The sequence below is a fragment of the Salmo salar genome, chromosome ssa04 (genome assembly GCF_905237065.1).
Source record: "Salmo salar chromosome ssa04, Ssal_v3.1, whole genome shotgun sequence".
NCBI classification, from domain to species: Eukaryota; Metazoa; Chordata; class Actinopteri; order Salmoniformes; family Salmonidae; genus Salmo; species Salmo salar.
In genome coordinates, this window is record NC_059445.1 from 47,021,703 (window position 1) to 47,043,748 (window position 22,046).

Here is a 22,046-nt window from a genome sequence, read left to right on the forward strand (position 1 = left end):
TCTTCCCCATAATGCAACAGACTTTGAAAGGCGGTGAAAAACGATGGTCACCGACTTGACAAAAGTGATCCGCTTTAACTCGCCCACTATCTCTGCCAGAGAGTGTCAGCATTGTGTCCTTATTGGCCGGGTCAAAGATGAAACAGAGTTAAAGGGCCAGTAGAAGTGCCGTCACATGACATTCTCCTATCATTCACATACACTCAGAGACATCATCAGGCCAGGGTCAGGCACAGTGTGAAGACTGGTGGCAGTCAGTCAGCTTAAGGCGAAGGATGGATGGTGATGGGAGAGTTGACAGGCTCCAGTGCTTTATAAAAGATCAAACCTCCCTGGCATACATGAAAGAACCAGTAGGTGGAAGAGACAAACACTTAAGCAGGATATACTGTATTACCAATACAAAGAGGGGTTCCGAAAACACACTGTACTTCAATGTTAGAGGGAGAATGTCATGAATTTGGCTTCAAAATAAAACAGTAAAGTCATGTTTGTCATATGCATTTTGTCCATAATGTAACTACATCAGAAAACCACAAGTAAGGAGATCTCTGGGTGTCAGCATCATATTATGATCAGAATGGGTAAATCAAAGCGGACATGAGGCGTGACTTCCTGTTGTGGCAGTGTTTACCACAGTGAGAGTTGTGTGGTGGACCCAGTGTCATGAGAAGATTTGGTGCTGCTGTTAATTGGCATTCTACTGAGGCCACTGCTGTTGCTAGGACACCGTTGGACTGCTTTGTGAACCACCATCTTGGTGCTAATCTACTCCAAAGGCCATTTCAATCTCCAAACCCCGAAGGCAACAACATCTGTCTCCCAAGAAATTACCATTTTTAATTACAATAGTTTCTTGTTGGCTATGGGCCACTTCTCAGCTGATGGGATTAAACAGAAGTGTGCCAAGCAGTGTTTACTGTGATTAGTCTACAAGTGCCAGGGCGAAAGACAACACCGAAGACCATCACCTGCCAGAAATTACTCTATAACGACATGAATACAAAGGAGACATGATTGTGCGTCTCACGGTGAGGCTGGAAGGCAGGCATGCCTCTCAGACCCATCCTCCCCAGCCAAGAGATTTTCAGGGCAGGCAACACTTGCCAGACAGTTCACCCAGAGTCACAAACACATCCCAGCTAACAACAAACGTTCCTACAATTTGGAGAATATTCCCTTACGGGTCTCATTAGGTCATTAACCTCTCTTGGGTAGGGGGCAGCATTTTGACAGCCGGATGAAAAGCGTGCCCAAAGTAAACGGCCTACTACTCGGGCCCAGGAACTAGAACATGCATATTATTAGTAGATTTGGATAGAAAACACTCTGAAGTTTCTAAAACTGCTTGAATGGTAGGCAAAAACCTGAGAAAAATCTAACCAGGAAGTGGGAAGTCTGGTGCTTGTAGTCCTTTCAAGTCATTGCCTATCGAACACACAGTGACTTAGGGTTCATTTTGCAATTCCTAAGGCTTCCACTAGATGTCAACAGTCTTTAGAAAGTTGTTTGAACAGAGAACGAACAGAGGAAGTTGGAAGTTGTTGACTCAGGAAAACAAATGAGTTCATTGGCGCGCTTTCACATGAGAGTTAGCTGTGTTCCAAAACGTTTTTCAAGACACTGGAATCGTCCGGTTGGAATATTATTGAAGTTCTAAGTTAAAAAGGCCCTAAAGATTGATGCTATACAACGTTTGACATGTTTGAAAGAACGTAAATATAACTTTTTTTGACTTGTCGTCGTGACATTTTGGCCGCGCTTCCTACACTTGGAGTAGCTTACTGAACGCGGAAACAACAAGGAGTTATTTGGACATAAATTCTGGACTTTATCGAACAAAACAACATTTATTGTGGACCTGGGATGCCTGGAAGTGCCTTCTGATGAAGATCATCAAAGGTAAGTGAATATTTGTAATGCTATTTATGATTTTAGATGACTCCAAAATGGCGGGTATCTGTATTGCCTAGTGTATTTTTCTGAGCGCAGTATTATTGCAAAGTGTGCTTTCCCCGTGAATCTTTTTTGAAATCTGTCACAGCGGTTGCATAAAGGAGATGTTCATCTATAATTCTTTGAATAACAGTTTAATATTTGATCAACGTTTATGATGAGTATTTTTGTAAATTGTTGTGCTGATTCACCGGCAGTATTGGAGGCAAAATATTTTCTGAACATCACGCACCAATGTAAAATGCTGTTTTTGGATATAAATATCAACTTGATCGAACAAAAAATGCATGTATTGTGTAACATGATGTCCTAGGAGTGTCATCTGATGAAGATCGTCAAAGGTTAGTGCATAATGTTAGCTGAATTTCTAGTATTTGTGACGCCTGTCCTTGCTAGGAAAATGGCTGTGTGGTTTTTCTTGTGTTGGAACTGTCCTAACATAATCTAACTTTATGCTTTCACCGTAAAGCCTTTTTGAAATCGGACAATGTGGTTACATTAAGGAGACGTGTATCTTTAAAATGGTTTAAAATAGTCATATGTTTGAGAACTTTGAATTATGACATTTTGTGGTTTTGAATTTGGCGCTCTGATTTTTCACTGGCTGTTGAATAGTGTGAACCGTGGGTGGGACGCTGCCCAAGAGAGGTTAACTAACGTTTACATAGGAATGTTCATGTGATGTTCAAGGAATGTTTCCAAGCGACCATTCCCTTAATGTCAAATAGAACTTACCCAGAACTTAAGATAATGTTCTAGACACGTTTCATGGGAATGTTGCAAGAACATTTATGTGTCCAGTTTTCTGAGAGTTAGGAAAAAATTCCATAAACCTTCTACCAAACATACACAGAACATGGTTGCCATGTTCTCAGAACATAAGACATTAATATTCTAGACACGTTTCATGAGAATGTTGCAAGAACATTCCTGTGTCCAGTTTTCTGAGGGTTAGGAGAATATTGCATCAACATTCCACCAAACAAACACAGAACATGGTTGCCATGTTCTCAGAACATAAGATATCAATATTCTAAACATGTTGCAAGAACATTTATTTTTTGCCACATTAAAAGGGTAGGCTAATACATTTTAAGTTAATAGTGAAGATTTCTTTTAGGTCCATAGAGATCCTATTAAATCAATATTGATACTGTATGTAATTACTGTGTATGATCAAATAGAAAAGTGCATGCACACATGGGAGGTCTCATATACAGAAAGTCCTTCATTTGCTGAAATAAGTAAATCAAATCAATGATGAGAGACTAGTAGTCAGATTAACTGATACCTGACACTGACATGTTTGGAGTACAACGTCCCACTCAATGCACCACGAACCAAGAGGTTTTGAGTTCAAATCCCAGGAGATGACATGTTGAATAATAATTGCTGTATAAATGAACATGCAAAAATGTAATTGTGTGTCAAATACGTAAGTTGAAAACACTATGTTAAAAGCACTATGTGCGTGAGTATCCCTTACCTTGCCAAACAAAGAGATATGAAATGATCAGTGGTTAACAAAAGTGGCAAAAGTAACAAGACGTGATGTGAAATTATGATAATTAATCTTTTTTTTTTTTCATCTTTTTTTTTTACATGAAAAATTCTTATTTCAGCAAATGAAAGGCTTTCTGTATATGAGACCTCCCATGTGTGCATGCACTTTTCTATTTGATCATACACAGTAATTACATACAATATCCATATTGATTTAATAGGATCTCAGTAATTACATACAATATCCATATTGATTTAATAGGATCTCTATTGACCTAATAGTGAAGATTTCTTTTAACTTAAAATGTATTAGCCTAATGTGGCATAAACACAACTAGTCATGATGTTAACTGATTGTCAAACTATTACTTAATGTCGGCTACCTGAGCACGTTACTCATGGATGGCATAATGACAGGAGGTGAGTAAAAAATACATGTTTTAAGCTTCATTAAAATATATTTTTCGCCTTATAATTTCCAACAATTTTGGTAGGCTATTTGTTAGTCAACTTGTCTATAATTAGATACATGCAGCTTCTCTTCTGTCATTATTTGATGCTCGTCTAGAATATTAAATAAAGCCACGCTCACCAGAATGTCATAACTCGATAGAATGATCAACGCATCATCAACAATCTAGTTGACATCGGTAAAGTTCTCTTTCATTTCTGCTTCTGTCACGGAGCGAGGACGTTAAGGATCCAGGGATATTTCCAAATGACATCATTTTGACCGGTTTTAAGGAAATTAAAAACTGTGAAAACAATCCCGCATGTCTCTGATATTTTAGTTAGTCTTGGGACGCATATTTTATGCGGTTGAAAATAAAATACTGTCAGCTTTTATGTTGCTGAAAGAAATTGCACGTAGGCCAGGAACACTTAATTCTGCAGAAGTTATTGTAATAGGCTCAATGTGAGGCCTATAGTCAGTGTCCAGACTTCTATTCCAACTATTAGGCTACTGGACTAAAATAATTCTGGCATGACTTCTAAATTAATGATATTCAGTGATTGTCATTCATTAAGCCTCCTACACAAGTCTTGTAACTCCAATTGATGCATACACTGCTGTCCATGTGCGTCTTGGTCTCGGCTACTTATCTTTGCCTTGGCAAAAATGTGTTATTGTTGAAACACACCGCATTTTGAGCGTATTCCACAAGTTTTCAAGACTATTCACAAATTGTTCATGCGACTGACATGAGGTAATGATAAATACTGTGATAGCATACAATTTTCATGGAATCTGTTTTTATTATTGTGATAGGCTCATGTTTTACCAGTACGGCGTACCACCACTATTTATTTTGCCAGTAGTTCATACCGGACCATTCCGGCTTGCTTTCACCCCTGGAATAGTCAAAAATAACTGAATGTACACAGACATGGTGACGTAGCAGAAATATATGAATGTCGTGAACCAGAAGGTTGTGAGTTCAAATCCCAGGTGAAGACATATAATAATTACTGTATAAATTAACATGCACAATGTAATAATTTATGTGGTGTCAAATATGGAAGTTGAAGCACTGTGTGTGTATCCCTAACTCAGTGGTTCACCAATCAGGCCTTGATGGGCTTGGCAACAGTTACAAGGTGTAACGTGTAATAAAAACTGTGAATGTTTGGTAGAACGTTGATGGAATATTCTCCTAACCCTCAGAAAACTGGACACGAATGTTCTTGCAACGTCCCATAAAACACATCTAGAACATTAACATTGTAACCATGTTCTTCCTTAGATAAGTTCTGTTTGACATTAAGGGAATGTTCTCCTAACACAAACACATGCTAAAGAGGTTCTCAGAACTTTTTTTGCTAACAGAGATAGAATGTTCCCCTAACTAACAGAAAACTAGACCCCCAAACATTACGGGAAAATTACGGGTAACATTATGAAAACGTTCTCTCTCCTTAGAATTGATACTGGGATTCCTCAAGGAAAAACACGTGGAATGAGGATTCTTTAGCTACAAGTTGAAGAAACCTACTGTATGCATGGGACAACATCTGTTCTCTGGGTTTCTATAACCCCTTTTCATTCAATATAATATGAACAGAGGTAGTTTAACCAGTGACTAATTCAAAGCGTGAAGTGTTTTTATGTTGTGGTAGTAGTGGTACTCACCCTACTCAGTCCCATGTGATAGCTGCTCTTCTCCAGGTCCAGGGACTCCAGCAACTCCTCTACCGCCTGGAAACACACACAGACACACAGATCATTCCCTGCCCCTCTACCCCCGGATTATCCCTCTACAGCAGTCCCGTCGAGCTGCCAACTGACACAATCCCAGCATCCCAACAACCACTCCTCTAATCAGACAGATTGACAGAATCCTGATATGTAGTCCTGTAAACATTCTACCTCACACATCCGGCCCGATCCCCACCCTCTCCTCTCCTATTCTCAAGGACACAGAGCATGTGCAGGGAGAGAGGCAAAAACTGACCAGACAGCTCGTCCTCCAGAATCCACCTTCTCCAAGCTTGTTCCTCCTGGCCCCGTGGTGGTCTCGGCCCCATAGCAGCCTTGAACACATACAGCCTCTGCAGAAGGGCACCGCCTGCAGCTCTCCCTCTCTGTGTTACTGTCTGTCTCTGTGCGTCTCTCTGCCTTCCCTTTCCCTGGGTGGTGTGGACAGGTCCACTTGAGCCCCCAGCCTGAAAGGCCCCATCTAGATTACACTGTGAGAGGAGCGGCAGCCCCGAGGACTGAGGGCCTTTTGTCTGATGCCGTTTCCACAGAAACCTCGCTACGAGACGCTGACGCAGGGGAAAACTGCTTTTCTCTCTCTGTACCACCTTCGCTCAGTCTCTCACACTCTTCTGTAAAGAGTAGCTTTTGTGTTCTTTTCCCCACCATTTCATTTCAGCCTGGCTCCTCTTTCAGGGGACCAATACACAATTGACCCTCATTGATAGTTAACCTCAGAGTGGAACCCTCATTAGCAATCCTCCCTTCACAGGTTGGGTCACACTAAAATACTTTTAGGCCCTCTCACCATTTACATTGCACATAAACCATTGCAGTGGAGAGTTCCTATCCTAAGAAAATCATTAGGGTAAAACTACCAGGCAGACGGCCTCCAGGGTAGACAATATATTTCACAAAGTTGATAAGTTCAGCCCTAAACCCCAGTGCAATTAGAAGGCCTTTCCTTCCTGTCTCTGCTTCTGCAATGTTGATTAGGTCATCACAATGGCTCTGATTAATGGAGGTTTATTCCTCTGTCAGTGGGTTACTGACAGCCAGGAAGGAGATGGCCTGTTCAGTTTATTAATGTAACACTACAGACCTCAGCTATGCTCCACACACGCACACACAGAGAAAAATAGACTCACCCTCTTCTCATCCTTCACTATGTAGTTGCGGCCAAGTTTCTTGGTCAGGTGTGGTGCCAGCACATCGAAGCGGCGGCGGAATTCTGAGAAGACCATGTGATCAGGGTATCCTGTAAAGACAACGATATGGGGGCAAGGTTATGGAGCTATAATTTTTTACAGAAATATTTATTCTAAACACATAGTCTACGTGACAAACAGTAGAGCAGTGTTGGTCATTTGGTTCGTTTGTGAAGGAAACCAGACTCCAGTCTAGGCAGGTCAGACCCTTCAGGACCTTCCTCGTCTAACAACCACAGCCTCTAGTTCTGTCAGCCTTCTCACCTTGTCTGTAGATTCTGAGGGCGTCCAGCAGCTTGGAGCCGCGGAGCTGGGACCGGAGCAGGGCCACATCCAGCTGCATCAGGCCAGAGTCTCCACTTTCCCCCTGGGCCTCCAATTCCCCTCTGCCCGCCCGCAGGGCATCAGCATTGGGCAGCAAGCAGTGGACAAAGTGAACCCTGGACCTCCTTACCGTGTCCAGCAGAGCGTCCTGAAGGAGAGAAGGGTTAGCTGGGACTCAAATGATAACAGTGATAGAGGGCTAGAGGAGAGGGCAAGGCCTCACCGTGCACTGAGAGAGTAGCCCAATTTAATCACAGACCAAACCTCTAATCATATGCAAAAGCGCCACACAATGGCTCTCACACATTTCAAACATTAAGCAATCTTATAAAATAATCAACTTGAGTTGTAATAAATAGTATAGTTAAGGAATGTACTCTGGACCAGGAAATGTAATGCCTAGACCCTTAAAGCTGTTATAACACAGCAAAAACATAGGAAGATAGATTATAGATTTAGCAGACGCTCTTATCTAGAGTAACTTACAGGAGCAATTAGGACTAAGTGCCTTACTCAAGGGTACATAGGCAGATGTTTCACCTATTCACTTTGGGGATTCGAACCAGCAACCTTTAGGTTACTGGCCCAATGTTATTAACCGCAAGGCTACCTGCCACCCCAAACGCTGTGTGAACAGCTCTCTCAGAGGGAGGGCATACATTGGGCAATGCTAATTAAAAGACTCCATTTACTGAATCAGCTTGTGTATAGGATTTAAATGAGGGGCTTGTGGCCCAACACAACGTGGATATACCCATAATGAAACATGAACATAAGTGGAAGTATAATAAGCTATTGGGGGCCATCTCGATCTCTCTCACAGTCCCTCGACCAGACCTGGCCCCTGCAGATGGCCCCTAGACTCTCACCACTTGTAGTTTGATCTGGATGCAGAGGGACTTCTTCTTGACAGCTGCCACCCCGGTGGTGAAGGTCTTCCTCATGCTGGTGGCACGCCGCAAGGTCAGCTGGGAAACGCCCTCCAGGCCAGCAATGGAGCCTGACAGGATGGTGGCCCCACCCCCTCGACTCATAAACAGACCACTGATGTTCTTCCTAGAGAGGAGAGCGACAAATCCGACATGGTCAGAATGTCTGTTGCAAGTGTTGCCAATCAAGCTAAAACATTATGTGGGACGAGTGTTACTTTTGGGAGTCCTGTAGGAGACTCCCTGCGTTGGTCGAGACAGGGTTCTGTTTAGCATGGCTCAGCCAACCACGGGCGTCATACTCCACCCAGTCTGTACCATGGCTGTGGCCCAGCAGGAAGTGATGTAGTCTCTCACTCTTCAACAGCAAGGTGTGACCTGACCAGTAGAGAGGCAAAAGGAGTTGATAACAATTATGTATGTCAATGTTTGCGTGTATGGATGTCTACAGTATGTGTGGCAATGAACATAAAGTGAAAAAGAAGAAAAACAACAAATCATTGTCACCTTTGAGCAGACAATATATTTTCTATAAACCTGTATTTTTTGTGTTTTAGGAGTAAAATTATTTTAGAATATGGTAGTTTAGAAAACAGAGAGTTCTTTGAAAATAGACACTATTTGCTGCTATAGTTTGTCCCCCATCATTTTACAGTGAAGAATAATAGAAACAGAGTGGCAAATTGCATACCACAACATATCTGGGTGATTGATGCAGTCCTGTTAAAGTCATCTTTCAACTCTGCCACTGTATTGGTAGCCTGACTGCCACTCTGTTTATCTCTTCCCAACTCCTTATGGAATTGCCATGCAATTGTTTGGCTTGACAATCAGGACAGAGTAGGCAAATGCACAAACTGATCTGGGACCAGGCTAGAGTATTGCTGGGTTCAATGTGAAACTGACTTCACCTGATGATGCACATCCATTCACTCCTTTGCATTCTCATGACAATTCTGAATCCTAAAAATCATCCAAAGGAAAGTTGGTAGAATGTTTGAACGTAGAATGTCTGGTCGATAAGAGCGACAGTGTTGATTTGAAAGCCATTTTATTTCTTTGCCATGGTGATTCTATTCATTAGAATGCAATTACATTTGAAAATTATGATATCAAAATGTTTGCAGAATTAAGAATGTTAGAAATGTTAGAAATGTATGCACGCATGACTGTATGTCGCTTTGGATAAAAGCATTTGCTAAATGGCATATCATTTTACAAAATGAGCTTCTACACCCAGAAATGTAACCAGTCTGTACCATGGATGGCACAGGAGCATCAATATCTTCTTTACTGAGTTACAGTTCATATAAGGAAATCAGTCAATTGAAATTAATAAATTAGGCCCTAATCTATGGATTTCACATGACTAAGCAGAGGCGCAGCCATGGGTGGGCCTGGGAGGACATATGCTCACCCACTGGGGAGCCAGGCCCAGCCAACCAAAATGAGTTTTTTGCCACAAAAGGGCTTTATTACAGACAGAAATACTGGTCTCAGAAGATCCTGCAGGTGAAGAAGACAGATGTGGAGATCCTGGGCTGGCGGGGTTACACGTGGTCTGCGATTGTGAGGCCAGTTTAACGTACTGCCAAATTCTCTAAAACGACGTTGGAGGCGGCTTATGGTAGAGAAATGAACATTTAATTAACTGGCAACTGCTCTGGTGGACATTCCTGCAGTCAGCATGCCAATTGCGCGGTCCATCAAAACTTGAGATCTGTGGCATTGTGTTGTGTGACAAAACTGCACATTTTAGAGTGGCCTTTTATTGTCCCCAACACAAGGTGCACCTGTGTAATGATCATGCTGTTTAATCAGCTCCTTGATATGCCACACCTATCAGGTGGATGGATTATCTTGGCAAAGGAGAAATGCTCACTAACAGGGATGTAAACACATTTGTGCAAACAAATGTAGAGAGCAATGTAGAGAGCTCTTTGTGAATATGGAACATTTCTGGGATCTTTTATTTCAGCTCATGAAACATGGGACTAACACTTTACATGCTGCATTTACATTTTTGTTCAATGTATGTTTAGAATGCATTTAGGTACATATAGAACTGGTTTCGTGTGTGAATTTCTCAGATATCTGGCATTGTGAGTGCTACTGGAAGTCCCAGTCCCTAAACATGACCAGCTTCCGCTTCCACAACCAGCACCGGCCTGAACAGGAGAAACGCAGGCTGTTCCAGAAGCACATGGCGGTGAGGTGCAAGGTTGGGTTTTACAGAAAAGTGAGGAGGGAGTTCTATGATCAGCGTGTGACCTCAGGCAACAAGTTGCTATTTTCTGATGAAGAGAGAAACTGGAAGCCATTCCAGGGGTGCTAGAGTTGGCTGCAGAGATGGGCTTCCTGTGAATCGCTGCCCCTCTGTTGAATTACTATTGATTTATTTTGGAGAAGTAGTATTAAGATAAGATTGGATAATATAAAACGAGATTGGTAAGTATAGTAGGTGTGATAAGTGTAGGTTAGTGTCTATTTTAATCAAAATAAATAATATTTGAAGTATAACAATAGTGATGGATTTTTTTGTGAGGCGTGTGTGTCTCTGTACCTTTGCTCTCGCCCTCGGCAGGGCCATAGTAGCTGAAGAGACGTCCCAGTAGAGTGTCCTCAGAACCCCCAGGCTGCAGAGCCTCCTCCTCCATCAGCCACAACAGGCCCCGCGCCTCATCAGTCCTCAGCGTCCGCACCTGGCACACACACAGGTCAGACTCGCTTCCAACCCCTCACCTCACTGGATAGATAACATCTACTGTACCCTGACACATTTTCAGTCCTTCGGATGGTTGTAGAATCAACAGTCTCACCAAAATACACACAAACAGACTAACTGGGCATCAGTTTGCTTTTCAGCCTACACATACTGACTCACTTTAGCAAACACACTCAGCCAGCCAGCCCACTCATACTCAAACTCCAAGGCCTGAAGCGAAGCCAGCTCTGATCATCTAACTATCTACTTTGTGGGAATCATTCCGTAAGCCTGAGGAAATGTCATTTGTTGTAAGGCTTTCACCTGGAATACCACAACACCTCCCAACTCTCCTGACTATTTCCACAACAAACACTGACACAAAATATTGTGAAGGAGTCAGCTGATCATATTTAGCACCAAAATATCCCGCTGACAACACAGTGAAACACTGCTTTCAGATTCATGCTTTTATAAAGCAATTGCAGTCTGTTTTTTTTTAAGGTCCAGACGGCAGAGAGGGACAGGCCATTAGCCATGACTCTCATTAGGCCTAATATCAGAGTAATAGCTCGAAGAGCACTGGAGCATTCAGGAAGCCTGCTCTAAACAGCCCTCTTCAGAAATTACCACTGGAATGCTGGCCGCAATTGAGCTTTTTGGTATAATTGAACTCTAACCCCTTTTTCTCTTCAAATGGCTCTTTCTGAATTCAAGAATATACAGTGTATACCCACCTACTGGTAGAATCTGAAGAAAATGCTTTTTATCAGTGTTAGCACATTGTTATTATCAATAGAGAATGATAACTACTGTAGTAGTGTTGAGTGCAATGACCTTTTAGACCTAGAAAAAGCTCAGCAAAGCCATATAAAGGCTCTCTGTTAGACACACAAGTACACAGTAAAGCCTGTTTCTGGGCCTCGCTAAAAGCCTTCATGGCAAGCCAACAGACCCCAGTGAACCCATGGGTACTGAGTTTTTTATGTCAGGGGACAACATTTGAAGTGTCAGTGTAAATCCAACTGTCAGCTTTCATCCTAGTGTCTCGACATCAACAGAGAGTGATCTCTAAGAGCGTGGGCTGTGCTGTCCCATTCTTTTGTTTTTGTCAGCCTTCAAAGGCTTTGGCCTTCTGCAGCCATCTGCTATACCCTGGTTCAGTGCTTTTGATGACAGCTCCAGCAGGGCCAGGACCCCTTAAAAGGCAGAGCACTCAAACCAACTTATTACACCGCCGACCATGACACTCTCAACACCTTGTCATTTTTTTTTTCCATGGCACACACACTGGAGGAGAAGGAAAACAAAGATTTTTTTTTCTTCCACCTGAGTGGGTTTTCTAGTCTTTGTTTACTGGATGAAATGTCTGCCTTTTCCTTCAACCCTCTCCCTGTTGATTCCTCTACAGAAGCTCACTGAAAACGTTTACAATAAACTGAAAATTCTCAAATCTGCAAAAATGCATACAACTGACTCATTGTGAGTTACAAAGGACTCATGAATGTAATTATATGTGCATAACAGTGCACGGTAAAAACGGTGTGGCCAGTGAGAGAGGCAGGGTGTCAGGACTACAGAACAAAGTGGCAAGAGCTTCAGAAGGGAGTTTAGATAATGATCCTCTGGAGAGTGCCATTACTAAAGAGAAATCGCACAGAAAGGTGGAGAGACCGAGTACTGCTGTACAGCGTGACGCTGCCATGGCCATAAACTCTGTAACCAGGTAAACTCGTGTGAATACAGGTATTAAAAGGAGTGTCCTTACCAGTGCTTGACTTGACGCTTGGTCTACTGCAGCTACAGACAGAGAGGTGTTAGGTTCCATGTCATCTAATGGAAGCTCTATGTTCTCCTAGAGGGGTGACAGGGGGGGGATTAGTAACCAATGACAACATAGGTCCGAAGACAGGGCGCCAAGTTTTAGTTTTTCTACTATAGGAATTAGTTCATTATCACCTACAGTATATACATAATAATATAATAAATAGTAATACAATGTTGTAAACTCCTCATAAACTGCTATTAAAAACGGCTACAGGCTATGAAAGTGAAAGCATTGTGTTTTTTACAATGGGAGTGATTAGACATACATCGGTTAGGACAGAGTGTTGGCAGGGATAATTCAGCCCTATTATGATGGGTGTATAGTCTAGTATTCTGCGATGAGAAGAGAGGGAGTTAGAGAGTGGAGAGTTATTCATCCTCGTCGAGCGAGCAGCTCCACTGCTGTGCAGCTCAGCCCAGTTCACACAGCCAGTGATGAGTGACCTGGCTTTGGGCTCGGCAGGGGAGGAGAAATGGCAATCATATGGACATTATATAGGCTCACTGTGTGACACTATTGATGAGAGGGAGGAAACCATGAGCTCTATGTAGCTCTAACTTGCCATGGCTTACAGGCAGGAATAGTGCAGTCCTGATGTATGGATTGTATGGGAGTATGTATATTTGGATCCTTAAAGCAGGGTTCCACAACTAGCGGCCCGCGTGATTTTATTTTTAATCAAACACTATATCTGTTTGGGCTACTTGTAGTCAATTTGCAGTATACACATGTTTAGTCATTTTGCTCCGCCCCCTGACCATCCACTCAAGAACAAATTGCCCCGCATCTTAATCTAGTTGATGATCCCTGCCTTAAAGTTTGAATCAACGGTTGCTACATCAGTGTTTCCCAAACTCGGTCCTGGGGACCCCAAGGGGAACGCGTTTTGTTTTTTCACCTAGCACTACACAGCTGATTCCTATAAATCAAACTAATCGTCAAGCTTTCAATATTTGAATCAGTTGTGGCAGGCTAATAACCAAAACGTGCACCCCTTAAGGTCTCCAGGACCGAGTTCAATTTCCTTATGTATTTATGATATGCACCCAATGATTTATGTAGCACATAACTTATAAATGCCTCATGAGCTTAGTTCAACTGTTGTACCCCATCAGAACCCAAAATATAAGCTTGTTATACTCCAAGGTTTGTAAACAAAGTAAATGTAAACAAACACTATATAGCCTCAAAACATGGTTAAAACATCATGAATGGTCTGTCCTTGCATCCATAGCTCTGTCTATGAATTTGAGAGTGGTTACATTTCTCCAGTCCCATCCCTCAGCTTTTTACCGAAACAGGGGCGGGGAAAACGCTTTGATATTGTTTTAACTGCTGATTGACGCTTTAAAGCGTGTGTGTGTTAGTGTATGTGTTTTAGTATGTGTGTGTTAGTGTATGTGTTTTATTGTGTATGTGTATGTGTTTTAGTATGTGTGTGTTAGTGTATGTGTTTTAGTATGTGTGTGCTAGTGTATGTGTTTTAGTATGTGTGTGCTAGTGTATGTGTTTTAGTATGTGTGTGCTAGTGTATGTGTTTTAGTATGTGTGTGTTAGTGTATGTGTTTTAGTATGTGTGTGTTAGTGTATGTGTTTTAGTGTGTGTGTATGTGTTTTAGTATGTGTGTGTTAGTGTATGTGTTTTAGTGTGTGTGTATGTGTTTTAGTATGTGTGTGTTAGTGTATGTGTTTTAGTGTGTGTGTATGTGTTTTAGTATGTGTGTGTTAGTGTATGTGTTTTAGTGTGTGTGTATGTGTTTTAGTATGTGTGTGTTAGTGTGTGTTTTAGTGTGTGTGTATGTGTTTTAGTATGTGTGTGTTAGTGTATGTGTTTTAGTGTGTGTGTATGTGTTTTAGTATGTGTGTGTTAGTGTATGTGTTTTAGTGCGCGTGTATGTTAGTGTGTGTGTATGTGTTTTAGTGTGTGTGTGTGTATATATGTTAGTGTGTGTTAGTGTATGTGTTTTAGTGTGTGTGTGTGTGTGTGTGTGTGTGTGTGTGTGTGTGTGTGTGTGTGTGTGTGTGTGTGTGTGTGTGTGTGTTAGTGTGTGTATGTTAGTGTGTGTGTGTGTGTGTTAGTGTGTGTATGTGTGTGTGTGTGTGTGTATGTGTGTGTGTGTGTGTGTGTGTGTGTGTGTGTGTGTGTGTGTGTGTGTGTGTGTGTGTGTGTGTGTGTGTGCACGTGTTAGTGGATGTGTGATTGTGTGTGTGTGTTAGTGTATGTGCACTGTGCATATTAATATACCTCTTTGTATCTCTCTAGCTCCTGTACAAAGGTGCGCTGATAGAACAGTGTCTGCAGGCGCTCCTGGGTGTAGTTATGGCAGAGCTCTTCAAAGGTGGCGCCGCGCTCCCGCTTGGCCAGGCGAGGGTTCTGAAAGCCCGGGGTGTCCACGATGAGCAGGGAGCACAGAGAGTGCTGGCTGGACTTCAGAGCCCTGACACACACACACACAGGAAGACAACCAACAACAACAAAAACTCAGCAAGACAACAAGTACAAGGCAGCAGACCCTAAACAGAGAGGCCAGCTGTAGTGGTGTCCATGCGTCATCTCCCTCCATCTCTGGTAAAGTAGTGACTAACCTGTTGATGAGGGAGACGAGGAGGGTGAAGAGCTCTGAGTACAGCCCAGATGCCATGGCTTCTAAACACTCCATGGCTGTGGCCTTGGAACCTGGTGGGAGAACAGGCGAGAAGAGACAAACAAATTTACAACAATATGCCTGTCATCAGATCAGACAGCATACATCACAGCAGAGGCACGGAATACTCTGCTCACTCCAGTGAGTGTTTGATTTGAAATGGGAGAACTGCAGGGAACCAGCGAAGCCTAGTGCTATTGCCCTTGAATAGAGATGGTGTGAGAGGAAGACAGGTGAATCACAACCATGTCTTATGTGTGACAACGTGGGAGGGAGGGCAAGGTGGGAAGGAGGGCAAGATAAAATAAAGGCTAACTGTCCATTTTTACTGTGATACGGTTCTGCCTATATGTCCTTCGAACTGGGCGCGTCAACCTCTGATAAAACTCTCAGAGGTACTGTACATGTGGGAAAAAAATCAATGGAAGGCAATTATAATTTCAAGGGCAATGCATGGAGGACTTCTGAAATTGTCCTGATATATTTTCGTCATACCTACCTATCAATAACCACTCTGTTTCTGTGGTAGTCATTACTAAGATAAGCTTTAACGTTCAGAGACGTGTGTCATCTCCCCTAGGTGATGAGCTGGTGTGCGTGCATAGTCCCAGGTGTACCTGAGGCTTCTCCTGCTGCATCGTCTGTCCCCTGGCGTATAGTGCTGGCTCTGGGCAGGGTGCCCTTGGCCTGGTGCTTGAAGATGGAGGAGGAGAGCTCTTCCAGGGTGCAGCCCAGCAGGTAGGCAGCCTTCTGCGCCCACTCATGACGTGCAAATTGTTTCCTACCGGCTGAGACGCACAGAAATACCACCATTATCTCCTCTGCCAACAACCATGGGTCATACAGCGTCTATCCCCGACAGGAGACTACAGTTACTGGAGTAGGAGGTGTATTTATGGGTTTGATCGACCGTGCCCCAGGCTAACACTGCTGCGATGGTATAAAAGCTAATAATAATCCCCTCATCAGGACAGCGAAATGTAGCCTACAAAGGACATGCACGGAACTGGGCATCCAAATGGTACAAACCCAACATTTTCTCATTTGTCCACAGGCCCATTAGCTAAAAGCCTTTTTGCTGCTACTTTTTCAAATGTTATTTTTCTCACAGCTACAAGTCCTTCATCCACAGTAAATGATTACAGGGACTATCATTCCAAAGTACAATGACTTGGCATAAACACCAGCCTCGGTCTGCAAACCAAGTTTGACTTTAATCTGGTGGATGGGTGATGTGATGTGATGTGATGTGGAGTGAGTGAGTGAGTGAGTGAGTGAGTGAGTGAGTGAGTGAGTGAGTGAGTGAGTGAGTGAGTGAGTGAGTGAGTGAGTGAGTGAGTGAGTGAGTGAGTGAGTGAGTGGATAGGAGTGGGTTTTCATTTCAGTGCGTTATTGGAGATGAACCCTCCTCAGACACTTAAGAGGGTGACTGACTAGGGAACATAGAACAGTTGGGCTTCTGACTGAGGCAGGCTGTAATCTCCCTGTTTCATCGGCCTATGAGAGCGTCACATGCCGCTGTGTTGTGACAAACAAGAGAGTTGTGAAGACGATCAAAGTGAAACACTGAGAACTTCATTAAAATGCTAATGACACCATGTCTGCTCACAGTGATAAAAGCACAGAGGCAGAACATAACAATATGGAGAGGATGTTTTTACCTTTCTCTTCGTCTGCGATGCAAGGGGAACGGCATGCAACATGCAAGTAAGAACAGGTAGTTAAAACAGTTAGTACAGAAGTCCTGTATACAGTGGATGAGCAGACAAACTTTGATCTGATAAGCCGTCTCTCACACAAACACAACATACACGCACAGCGCTAACCCTCAAACAGCAGCAAGACCTCATCGAGATGCAGGGGGAGAACGAGCATGCAGGTTCTGACTAACACACTGCATTCAGGAGCTTTATTGAAAAACCTCTTCTGAGAGTTGAGGAATGAAACAGCCCACACTTATCAGCACACCCAATCAACCTCCCATTCATTGTCAGATCTACTGGAAGGAGGTGGATAAAGTCATGCAATTCTTTAGTGCATCGACACTGCAACTCATGATGAATAAAGGTCTATAGTGCCCTCTGGTGTTACCTAGTCAAACTGCACTGCTTATCATTGGGACGTGTTTCTTCAAACCTGCAATGAACTCACCCATTTCTAAACTCTCTATAATGCTACTAAGATGTTGTAATATTACAAGAGGGCAACAAGTGGCAACTGATTTCCACCAAGTGGCAAACACATTTTTGTGTCAATCATCTGACAGATTGTAACCCAACAAAATGTGTATATTTAGATTGTAGTTGATCAATTAACCCTTCAGAGGAAGAGAGGAAAAGGAGATCAACACAGTAGAAGGGTGTTTGTTCGGGTTCATTACCAATTTCCTCGATGACTGACACTGCAGAGAAGGCAACGTTAGACAATGTGAATAAACATTCCAACTGCACTCACACCCGTTTTCATTACTACAGTGTAAACAATCTGTCTTGTTCTGGGCTGTCAGGCAAATAGCAAACAAACATACTGGGTTGTTCCCTGCTGAGGTACAGCAGCAAGCAGACACTGGGAACAAGGCAAGGCATTTAGACAGCTTAAGGCTGATGTTGGGCTGGGACTTTGTCGCCTCGTAAGCTGGAATACTTAAAACTCTGCAGTTGTTGCCCGACTGTCTCAAACTGACATCAACCAGTTTGGTTCTGTGTTGCGCATGGCTGAACGGTAAAGGAATGCAATTAACATCTCCCCTGCAGACAGTAAAACTTGGCATTATTGACAGGGCCTCTAGACTTCACAACTGTCTTCGTCACAAATGTTCTCTGCCCGAGAAGCTCCTTGAAACAAACAAATAAAGGCCCTGGATAGATGGCAGCTGCAGCATCATGAATTCTGTTATTTTGGAATAGACCCAATATCTCTTTGCTTGACTTTACTTTTGCAACTACACTATGTCAATTCATAATATTTAGTTGAATCTGTCATTGTTAGTAGTAAATGATGTGTAATTTAAATACAGAATGCAGCTGCATTAACACTGTAAGCCTCTGAATTAACAACTGACATAGAGACTGAATGGGCTCCTGGTGTGTACTGTACTGTAATTCTTACCCTTGGTGGCCCCTGCAGCTCCTAGATGGTAGATGGCCCCCAGGACCAGCCAGAAGGCCCTCTGCTCCTCCCCACTGATCCCCAGGACCTTCATAGCTGCCTGCAGCTTGGTGAACTGCTGGGAGGCCCGCTGCTTGTCTTCAGACTGGGAAAGCAAGGGGGGGGGAGAAACAACAGGAATCTATATGGACTGGCTTTATTATAAAAACCATAGTGTGAATCTATTCACTCAAAACCAAATAAAACGTTCCTGACAAGGTCTTTGGGGCCCTGGCAAGAGTTACCTTGGGTTGAGGCATGATTCCGAAGGCGCTGTTTTCAGCAAAGTGGTTAAAGTGCAGCTCAGTCCTGGAATGGCAATCAAACAAGCTGTCAGTCAGTCACCAGACTATACCTGACAGAGCTACTCAGAGTTTCTGACCAACAGACACTCACAAGTAAATAAAGGACAGAGAGAGAGGAGAAAGATAGAGAGGAGAGAGACAGAGAGAGAGAATAGGTAAAGGTTCACTCTACACAGAGGACTGAGGAAGATGACAGCTTACTTTAGAGAACTGTCAGCTCCAGCCATCATGTAGTAGAAGACATTGAAGGTGGACTCTCCCTCTGGCCGCCTGGTCACCCTTAGCTTCTCCAGCAGCATGGTCTGAATGGAGGCCGAGGCCACCTGGCCAGCCTGGTCAAAGTCCAGGGACACGATGTGGGAAAAGCGACTGGCGTTCCCGTTCATGGATGTGGAGCTGTTCCCAAAAGCCTCCAGGATGGTATAGACCGCCTGCCACTTCTCCGCTGGGAGACACACAGAAACAAACCAAATAGTACATACATATATACATGTAAGTAAATATCAGACATACAGTGGACTGTGAAATGAAGAACAAAAACAAGTTGTTCCCTAAACTGTGTTCTAACTTACTGCATGTTCTTTCCCCTCGAAACCTACCAGAGAAGGTCTTGCCAGTGCTGCCAGCGATGGTGACCAGGTACTGGACCAGGTGTTGACAGTTGATAGTCTTGCCGCTGCCGCTCTTGCCCAGCAGCACAATAGACTGGTCCTGACGCGTGGTCAACAGGTTCCTATAGGCTGACTGGGCAACACCATAGATGTGAGGTGCCGTGTCCTCCCTCCTGCACCCCTTAAACATGTGCATCACCTGGGGGGGGGGATGTCATTCTCACCATATAAAGCCCCACAAATTAAACAAATCCAGTCCTACTTGCCCTTCCTGGTTTACTTGCTAGTCTAATAGAAGATATCCCCTCCCTTATCTTGCTAACCCCAGGCTCCACCCAGGACTGTACCTTCTCAGAGTACATGGAGGGGGCGCTGATGGGGTTGATGACCACCATGTTGGGCCCAGCGTGGGTGTGGATGAGGTTACCCCCGTAGCGCTGGCGCAGAGAGTGCATCACACTGGACTCATTGAGGTACTGCAGCGAGGACAGGTCCTCCACGCGGTCAAACAATGGAGGGTTGGCCTACACACAGGGGTCAGAGGTCAAAGAGATCATACATCCCAGACTTCAGATAATGAGACAAAAATTCAAAAAGGTGAAAATGTTTGGTGCCCTGCTGGGGCTAAACAGCATGTACATTTTGGTGAGTTTAGGCTAACCTTCTCCACATCATCTTCATCCACATCCAGCAACGAGCCGTCGCTCTCCAGTCTTATCTTGACTTTCCCCTCTGGCAGACTGCTTGGCTCCGTCTTCAACAGGGTCGCTGTGGTGACAGAACAGGGTCAATAGGATCTACAGCCACTCATTAGCCACATATTTAGTCATCTAAACATGTTGTTTGTCTAGATTGCATGTGTTATATTCAAGACAAGTGTGAAATAGTGCACAATCAATACAAATTTGGTTGACTATTTCTGTCAGATAAATCAACAAATGGAATCTGTGATGCACATTTAATGTTTTAATTTGGCCCCTATTGTGGTGAATGGCCTAGTGAGTCAGGCCTACTAACCCAAGGAGAATCCATCCTTGTGAACCAGCCATACTTTCTCTGTGCCGTACCAGGCCTTCTCTGCAGCTATTTGCTCCTCGGTCTTCACCTAGGAGAGAGGAGAGACAGACAGGGCTAGTACACTGCTATGAAGCTCAAAAGGCAGAAGCAGAGGTGAATACCCAGAGAGAATAATTAGCTAGATGAATGAATAACACCAGCGGAGGGGGTATTGTCACAGGAGGATAGGAACAGGTGTGGATTGAGGTCTGGTTTCTTCATCTCCTTAAGGGAGGAGTTTTTGGTTTCAGGTCTCCCCCACACAACATTTGACCAAGCGCCCAGTAGTCCACCCTCCCCAAACCCCCAACTCCACACCTAGCATCCACTCATGGCCCACTAGGCAGGCCCCTGGTCCCCACTCTGTGTGTTTACCATCAGATCCCTCTCTGTAACCAAACTACTGAGAACCCACTCTCACTGACGATAACAGGACAGATGGTACATAACCCAACACAACAACACATGACTTGACTGGCTGCACATCAATACCACATACTTCACCACAAAGTTTATGAAGACTGTGGTAGATCTGCAGTATAATATGAGCAAACTAAAGACATATCCTATGACAATTTATATGTGGACACATCATGCAATTTGAGTAACTCGGTTTTCCTCAAACACGACCTGAAAATCATAGTGAAAAGCAAGACACATCACTGGTAAAGCATAGACACTCAGTGCAAACCTACTACAAAGGGTAGAATACTGAGGAACTCACTTCACCGGCAGTTAAAAAAGGTGTAATAAGTCATGCATTTCATGAGTTTCTCACTATTCTACTGGTTTATCATCACAGATACAAAATCCCAGATAAGGATGTTGGTTCTGTGATTTACACACAACAGCACACTCCAGGGAAGGGACTGAGGGAGATGCATGGGGTATTGCAATCAGGCATAGCAGTGGCCAGACCTTGGGTTGAGAGGCGGCCGCGTGGGCCGCCTGCAGGAGGGCCACGGGGTCCTGATGCAACTGTGTCTGGAAGAGGGCAGGAAGAGTTGGGTTTAATCAAGGTCAGAGTTCCACTTCGAAGTTCATACTGCATGCTCAAACATGCCAACACCCATTTAACAAGTATCTTCCGTGAATTTGGCTAGGGGGTAGCATAACACATGCAGATGAAGAAAACAACTGACACCCACACGTTTGCTGTGAGAAAAAGAATGGGGGAAAAAAATTCTAATCCTTCTAGCTTTACCAGTCTAAGTTACTAAGTCCAGCAGAGCCGTCTGTGTGGGAGTGCTTAGGTCATATTACTGGGACTTCCAGCACTGCTTCACGGTCATAGGGAAAGAATTCAGTCCGTAACAACATGGTGGGGGAATGAGTAAGGGGTGCAGGCAGAACCCCAGGTGGGTGAGACAGGGGTAGGGGATGGCGGGGTCAGTTAAGGAGGGCAGGCTTACACCCCAACACGAGACACAAGCACAAAGTCCAGTCAGGCCTTGTGTGAGGGCGGTGGGTGAGTGGCCAGCCTGGGGAGCGGTGTGACAGGGGACAGACCACCGGATAGCCACGGCCACGAGGACAGCAGCAAACAGCGGAGCAACACACAGAGGGGAGGGGAGAAGCGATGAGACAGCAGAAGATGGGAAGGAGGAGTCAGGAGATAAGAGGAAAGGGCGAT

At 43.8% G+C, this 22,046-nt stretch overlaps 1 protein-coding gene across 11 annotated transcripts in view; it reads right to left on the minus strand.

Moving 5' to 3' along the window:
* LOC106603279 (unconventional myosin-XVIIIa) overlaps positions 1-22,046 on the minus strand; it is a 114,196-nt gene that overhangs the window by 39,786 nt on the left and 52,364 nt on the right. For 7 of the 11 annotated variants that reach the window (XM_014196727.2, XM_014196732.2, XM_014196726.2 and 4 more), the window contains 20 exons: positions 21,332-21,397; positions 20,375-20,462; positions 20,019-20,125; positions 19,705-19,881; positions 19,346-19,556; positions 18,948-19,191; positions 18,687-18,750; positions 18,403-18,547; positions 17,675-17,695; positions 16,956-16,967; positions 15,912-16,082; positions 15,236-15,326; positions 14,895-15,087; positions 12,590-12,676; positions 10,681-10,819; positions 8,336-8,495; positions 8,058-8,244; positions 7,129-7,336; positions 6,805-6,914; positions 5,591-5,656 (listed from right to left, as the gene is read on the minus strand). In XM_014196727.2, the coding sequence (XP_014052202.1) occupies positions 5,591-5,656; positions 6,805-6,914; positions 7,129-7,336; positions 8,058-8,244; positions 8,336-8,495; positions 10,681-10,819; positions 12,590-12,676; positions 14,895-15,087; positions 15,236-15,326; positions 15,912-16,082; positions 16,956-16,967; positions 17,675-17,695; positions 18,403-18,547; positions 18,687-18,750; positions 18,948-19,191; positions 19,346-19,556; positions 19,705-19,881; positions 20,019-20,125; positions 20,375-20,462; positions 21,332-21,397 (2,547 nt within the window). The remainder of the gene's footprint in view (positions 1-5,590; positions 5,657-6,804; positions 6,915-7,128; positions 7,337-8,057; positions 8,245-8,335; positions 8,496-10,680; positions 10,820-12,589; positions 12,677-14,894; positions 15,088-15,235; positions 15,327-15,911; positions 16,083-16,955; positions 16,968-17,674; positions 17,696-18,402; positions 18,548-18,686; positions 18,751-18,947; positions 19,192-19,345; positions 19,557-19,704; positions 19,882-20,018; positions 20,126-20,374; positions 20,463-21,331; positions 21,398-22,046) is intronic. The other 4 variants (XM_014196733.2, XM_014196729.2, XM_014196723.2 and 1 more) reach the window with 3 other exon arrangements.